Below are 7,292 nucleotides of genomic sequence, written 5' to 3' on the forward strand. Positions count from 1 at the left end.
GAAAAAGATTTTCTAAAATAAAACCTGACCTATTCTTCTTCTTCTTATTATTATTATTATTATTCTTCTTCTTCTTTTGTTTTTTTTGTTTATCCCATTTAGCATCAATTTTGAAGGAGATTATTGGAAGGATTGAATCGAACAAAGTTGAAAATTAATAAAACTAAATTAAATGAAAGTGATGTTAGAGGACCGAATTGAATTTTAGGAAAAATTAGAGGGTGTAATTTGTTATTTATAATCTTATATAACTAGCCAATGTCCCGTGTAATGTATGGGTACAATATATAAATTTATTTTAAAATATTTTTATATATAAATAATAAAAAAATAAAACTATCTTTTTTCTATGTAAAATTATCTTTATGACCATGCATAATACTTATTTTTAATATTTCCGTCTCTACCATAACTTCCCACCATGAATTATCTTCCTCCTTGGATTGAAGTTTGTCAATAACATATGCTAAATCTCTCATATCTCTTACACCTATCTCAATTGCAAAATTAATAGCTTGGATAGGTGCAGCCTGCTAATTCTGCCTCCTCCTAATCCGAATTGCTTTTCCTTTGGAACTCAATGTTGCAATGATCAACCCATTATCATCATCTCAAATCAAAACTTCTGCTACCGCTTTTTTCTTTACAAATTATTCTATCAACGTTTAACTTGAACGACAACTTTTAAGGAGGTTACTATTTATGCTTGATTTAATAATTGTTTAAAGAAAAATAGTCATATTACCTGATCTATTGAATCTGACTCTTGCAATTCTATATTAAACCTAGTTATTGCAATTCTATATTAAGGAGGTTGCTATTTATGCTACAAATGTGTAAAGACAAATAATGATAATAATCAATCCATTGAATTTGACTCTTACATTCTACATTTAACTTATGGTGTGTTTGTTTGGAAGTGAAATAAGATGGATGAAAAATTTTGGAAAGAAAATAGAAAGAAAACCTTTTTTGGAGTGTGTTTGGTTGGATGGGGAAGAAGGAAAATAAATGGTAGGGCCTAGATGTTTTCTCTTCAGGTCCACCAAAAAGTTTTCTCTCCAAAATAGAGAGAAAATGTTTGAACAGAAAACTTCCTTTGCTGATGTGCTAGGTACTGTTCACAGTCTTTTTTTTTTTTCCCTGCTTTTTTTCCATTTTGTCATTTTTTTTTTACATGTTTTGTCTTTTTTTTAACGTGTCAACTGTTTCTTTTTTCTTTTATAAATTTCCTTTTTTAGTTTTTCTTGTACTTTTCCTTTTTTTTAATCTCCTTAAGTTTTTTTTTTTTGTCATTTTCCTTTTTTTTTTATAAATTTCCTTTTTAGCTTTTTTTTGTCCTTCTCTGTACACTTTTGGTGCTTTTACTTTTTTGTTAATCTACATTTTTTTTTCTTATTTGTCATTTTTTTAATCTATTTGGGGCATAAAAGTAAATTTATACAAACTATATTTTCTATCATTTCACTTTTCTACTTTCAAACCAAACACCATGAGGAAAAACTAAAAACTTTTATATCCTCTCTTCATTTTCTATCCTCCTACTTTTTCACCCCTCCAACCAAACAGTCCCTCTTATGTAGAAAAGAAAAAAATGAAAAGTGATTTTATTGATCTATCTAAATCATTTAAAGTTATAAAGACATATTAAAGATTTAAGTTGTTTGACTAATTTAAACATCGGTCCATTTTTTAGAATACAATGGGAAAAAGTTAATGTATATAGTTGAGAGTGTAAAGATTTGAATTGTAGATATCTCTATTGAAAACAATAAAAAGTGAAAGTTGAACTGCTCAAACTTAAGAGGTCAAACATTACCTTTGTTTTTTTTATTGTTGCAATTGATATATAAGCTAACAAGCCATTGATCTCTTTCCTACTCAAACTCGAGATTAAATCCAAGAACCATGGTTGTTTTTTTTTAATCCCAAATTAAGAAACCATCTCACCAATTTAAAGTCATGAATTTTTTTTTAATTACTATTCAGTCTCGGGATAATAGTCATTCCTTTCACATGATTGGTGAATTTCAGCATAAATTTAATTATTAGATCTCACTATTACATGAAAGGAGAGAACAAAGAGAACATTGCCATTGAGGTACCGAATAAAAACTCTATTAACTTCCCTGATTTCAACAAGAAATAGCTAGATGTTTCACTTAAACTTCTGGAGTCAATTCTTTTTTATTGTACATTTATTGACTAAACAAAAATTTGGTCAAGTAACTTCTTTTTTTTTTTTTGCTAAACCGGTCAAGTAACTATGTTAGTGGATGAGCAAGTCTGTTGAATCTATCAGCGAAGTAAAAGATAACATACTCTATGTATTATTGATTAGTTTTTGTGGCCTTCCATCTCTATATGGTGGTCAAATCCAGGAATCTTGATGCTTTTGGCAGTGCCGGCAATCCATCCAACAATGTAAAAAACAAAAATAAGGTCTTATGCTATAAACGAAAGAATAAGACAGCAATTTATTAAGCAAATAAAAAGAATACCATAAACTTTTACTGAAGCAAAATAATAATAAATAATCCCATAAAAATAATAATAATAATAAATAATAATTGATGTTCATAACTTGGGCAGCAAGGTCATGAAAAGAGTTCAACAATTTCACGTTTAGCCAAAAATGAAAACCCAAAAAGAAAAAAAAAAAAAGTTGAACAATTTCACATCTCTTGACCTAGAATTAAAATATCAATAATAATAATAATAATAATATTTGAATCCATGTGGACCATGACGTCCATTTTATATTAGGCAAGAAGTAAGATCACAAGTTAACAAGCAAAAGCACATGCGTGGAAAAAAAGAAGAGGGGAATAAAAGCATAGAAAATCACCCTCAAAAAAAAAAAAAAAAAAAAAAGCATAGAAAATCTTTGCTTTCTTTAGAACAGCTTGGATGTTCTATTCTATGCAACTTTTCCCAATAATGCACAAGCCAGGATGTGGTCCAGCCTAGTAGTTATTGAAAGACAAATTCAATTATATAAATAAAAGGGATGTACCACACAGAATTTGGCTTGATAATAGGGGTTTTTATCTTAGAACCAGGTAGGAGTGGTTTGAGCGATAGTCTCAATAAGACTCGTGTGGTACATGTGATATTGCCCATTATTATCACGTGGAGTAGGATCAATAAGCCCATACCGAAAACTCCCTTTTTTTTATTCAGCAAAAATAAATAAATAAAAGGGATGGAATGCAACGTGAAATCATAGTATAAATTTTGAATTTGTGCTAATTTAAGTTTATCTTTTGGGTATCCGAAATTATTATGATCAATTCGCACATAAATAAGAGGATGATGCAACCTGCAAACACATAGTATAAAATTTGAATGTGTGCACTTTCTCAACAAACAAAAAAAAATTTGAATGTGTGCTAATTATTTAAGTTTATCTCTTGGGTCTTCTAAATTAATAAGATTCATTTGCTAGTGCAAGCCGGAAAGGGTCAGATCAGAAAGTCAATGAAAGCTTTGGCAAATTTTTTAGCCAAAGAAATAAGAACAGTTTTAAGGCCACTTGACAGTGACCAATTAAGAATTCAGAATGCTTCAAATTTTGGAATTAGTGCTTTGAACCAAAAATCCTTTTGTAATGACTACTATGTTAATAAACATAAAGAACGCCCATCTTTTTGTTCCATACCAGACTTCATTTATTTTCTGAGATTTTAATGTTAATGCCATTTTTTTTTTGGTATTGAAGAGGCCAGGGATTGGCGTGCTAGTGAATCAAACTGAGCTATCAATATGTTGGTGCTCTAAACAAGAAAAGAAAACTATATTACCTTCAATTGGCATTTATATACAAGTAAAAGCTGAAACAAAAACACAACAACAAAGGCAAATGTAACAAAAAATTTGAGAGTTAAATCTCCAAGTAACACCCTGATTGAACATGCCCAGAGAATTTAATAGGGGTCTCTAATCTTGTCCATGTATTGGTCTTCAACTCCAAATTGTAAGCGATGTTGGGCTGACTAAACCCTGGAGATCCAATCACTAACAACTTACCATGACACGTCGCCACATAGGCAATATTGCACAGCTCAGCAGGCAATTTGGCTATCGATTGCCACGTGGAACCTTCCTTTGCCACCACGTCATCTCCCTTGCACATGTATACTGCCTCGTCATCACCATCCACGCAAGTCCTCGGACACATGCCATCATCTAAGAAGTCCTCTTCGACACAGCCCCACTGCCCCGTGGCAACATCGAACGCCTCGGTGCTCCTCTCAAACCGGCCTTGCTTCTCGGTATAGTAGCCACCGATGACGTGGAACATGCCAGCGTGGAATATCGCCTTGCACTCGTCACGCCCCATTGCCATGTCAGGTAACATAGCCCACTCATCTTTTGCCACGTCATACACCATCGCGGATCTCAGTGCCACCTTCTCATCGTTGTGTCCACCGGCTACATAAACCATCCCATCTGGATCAGACACGCACCCGAAGAAAGTCCGGGGCCCACCTGGCATATCGACCCCACGCCTCCACGTGGCGGACACGAGATTGTAGATGAACACCGAATTGGAGACCCGCCAGGTCTCCGGATCCCACCCGCCCATCACCACCAAATCCATCCCAACTCCTGCCAGTTGGCAAAACATGGGTAGCCCACTAGACATAGTAGGAGCCAGGGGCAACTCCCTCCAATTACATGTATCAGATTCATAGACAGTGAGCCTATAAGCAGGGTGAATCATACACTTCATGAGACCGAAACTCCAGTCCGGTTCAACTCGGGCTTGAGCCATCACAATAACTTTTTGGCCATGGCCAGAGGACTTCCTTAGCCGATGAAACTCAGGGAGCTCAACCTCTTTCATCCATCTTTTGCAAACTGATGAAACCGTTTTGAATTGCTCATAGGAAACACGAATTAGACAATCACGAGCTATGTCTTCTGGAAGACCCGAAATCAACTCCATGGTTCAAGAAACAGAAAAACAGGCTGAATGAATTTTGAGACTGATTGGATTGGGACTTGGAAGGAAATTTGTATTGTACTTATAAGAAAGATAGGTTTGAACTAAATATTGGAACTATAAGACCTTTAGGTGGGGGGAAGTTTTGTTGTTTCTGTGAACATGTTGCCCTTTATTGGGTTAATATTCGGTGGTTTCTAAAGTATCCAATAATGTAATTTACAATATTAAAGAGGGTATGATGTTCTGGAAGCTTTTTGGAGTGATTGATGAAAGGCCTTGGAAAACGATTGGAATTGTTATTATATATCATTTCCCACTGGTATTAACTATTAACAGACTTTCTGGTTGCCGGTATTATTATTATTTATTTTATTTTATAAAGGATAAGTTAACTGACACGGCGTAATCTACGAAAGACTTTTAAAAATATTTTATTTAGATAGAAAAAAAAAATTGTGGAAATTTTTTTATATTTTCTATTAAAATATCAAAATTTTTCTAAAATAATCCATTAACAAATTAACAAATATTTTAAGAATAACAAAGTTTAGTTACAAAATTAATTGTAACTTAAGGTTATAATCTTATTCAATAAAATAAATATTATTACATATTTTGAAAATCTAACCGTTAAATTGCATGTTATTTATGCTCTTAAAACAAATATCAAATTTTGTGTCAATCGAATGTTATTTACTATATAATTTATAAGCTTATATTTTATGTGTAATTTTAAACTATCAAAAAGTTGTAATTTAAACAATTTATTGATAACATATATATTAATCTTTAATTTTCTAGAAACTTTGCAAGTATGAAAGACATAAGAAGAATATATAATCCAATAGTAGATTTGTTAAAATTTACCTCCAATAAAAAAATATTGAGTAAAATTGTAACCAAATGTTCCAACCAATTTTATAGCTAAACATTGTCCTTTTTGGGAATACCACATTAATTTGACATTTTTATTTTTTTATAATTATATACTAAATTGAGCAAGACTTAAGTACAGTACTTAAGTGATATTCCTTAAATTCTTCTCTTAAGATTATGTCATTTGGATTTTTTCCTTATGAGATGAAAGTGTATTTTTTAGTTAAATAGCTATATAACAGAATCTTAAAAATGGAACCTAAAAAATAGCATCTAAAATATTGCACTTAAATTTTATCCTACTAAATTACTAACAAAGAATTCCAAATAATATGACGGGTTTATTTTTTCACATCAAAAATAATAATAATAATAATAATATGACGAAAAAACACATAAAGTAATAATTAATCTTTAGTAACTACTGCTATTTATTAGCAATTAACAATTAAAAACCGAGGCCTAGCCTGGGATTGGGAGTCACCGTCGGTGTGTGGAAAACCTGAAAAATGGTATTAGGCAATTGGCAGTCCTGGATACGCATGTGACTAACAATTGGATAGAATCGATAGATAAAGACATCAATGAATCATGACTCAAGACCTCTTTTGTGATGATAAATTCATAATTTTCTTTTCTTTTCTTTTTTTATAATTCCTTTTAGGCCAAGCCATAGAATTTTGAATTTGTATTGGGTCTAAAAGATAATATAATAATAATAATATACTATAACTTATTAACTTGTAATCAAATTAAAGAGATGTTGGACCTTCTACATTTTTAAGCAAAGTCATAAAATAAATTCGTACCCTAGCTTCAGCTTGTTTTCATGGTTAACAATTTTTTTTTATGCTTGAGTTACGTGAGTATGCTGTGGATAGCCGACTTATTAATAGTATTCAACCCGTTTAAATATTTGATTAAAAAAATTATATAGGAATTTTTTATGTTAAATTAAGCAATAAGGCAGACACGTTTGATGTCATACATGATACATGTTTTTTTTTTTTTTATATATATTTATTGGATAAACGGCTAAGTATTTCACTTATTCTTTAGTTTGTAACTGTGTATTAATGTTGACATGTGGCTTGCTTATACTAGTTCCGTATCTCGATCTACAAATTATTTGCAAAGACAATTTCGGATAATTGAATTCAGAATTCAATTATTCATAAACTATGTGCAACGAATCTTCAACTTATATATTTGAAAGTATAAAATAAGTGCTACAAGTTTTTGAATTTCAGACATTTTGGGTGGCAGTAACAAGAAAACAAAATTTTCAAATTTCTGAGAGGAATCACATTCTTTTCTTCTTCTTTTTTCTTTTTGAGTTTTTTTCATTCAATGATGCATTGTGATACAGACACACAGCCATGTGCATGCCACCAAGAAAAAATTAATTTCGAACATAATATAATTAGTTTTAATAGACATATATAGGCTGGACACAATTATAATA

At 31.4% G+C, this 7,292-nt stretch overlaps 1 protein-coding gene across 1 annotated transcript; it reads right to left on the reverse strand.

The window, feature by feature from the left end:
- Positions 1–3,772: 3,772 nt before the first annotated feature.
- Positions 3,773–5,197, reverse strand: LOC142633786 (F-box/kelch-repeat protein At1g80440-like). The gene has a single exon (XM_075808035.1). The coding sequence runs from the start codon at positions 4,949–4,951 to the stop codon at positions 3,884–3,886; it is 1,068 nt and encodes a 355-aa protein (XP_075664150.1). The 5' UTR covers positions 4,952–5,197; the 3' UTR covers positions 3,773–3,883.
- Positions 5,198–7,292: the final 2,095 nt, after the last annotated feature.

The sequence above is a fragment of the Castanea sativa genome, chromosome 5 (genome assembly GCF_040712315.1).
Source record: "Castanea sativa cultivar Marrone di Chiusa Pesio chromosome 5, ASM4071231v1".
Lineage (NCBI taxonomy): Eukaryota > Viridiplantae > Streptophyta > Magnoliopsida > Fagales > Fagaceae > Castanea > Castanea sativa.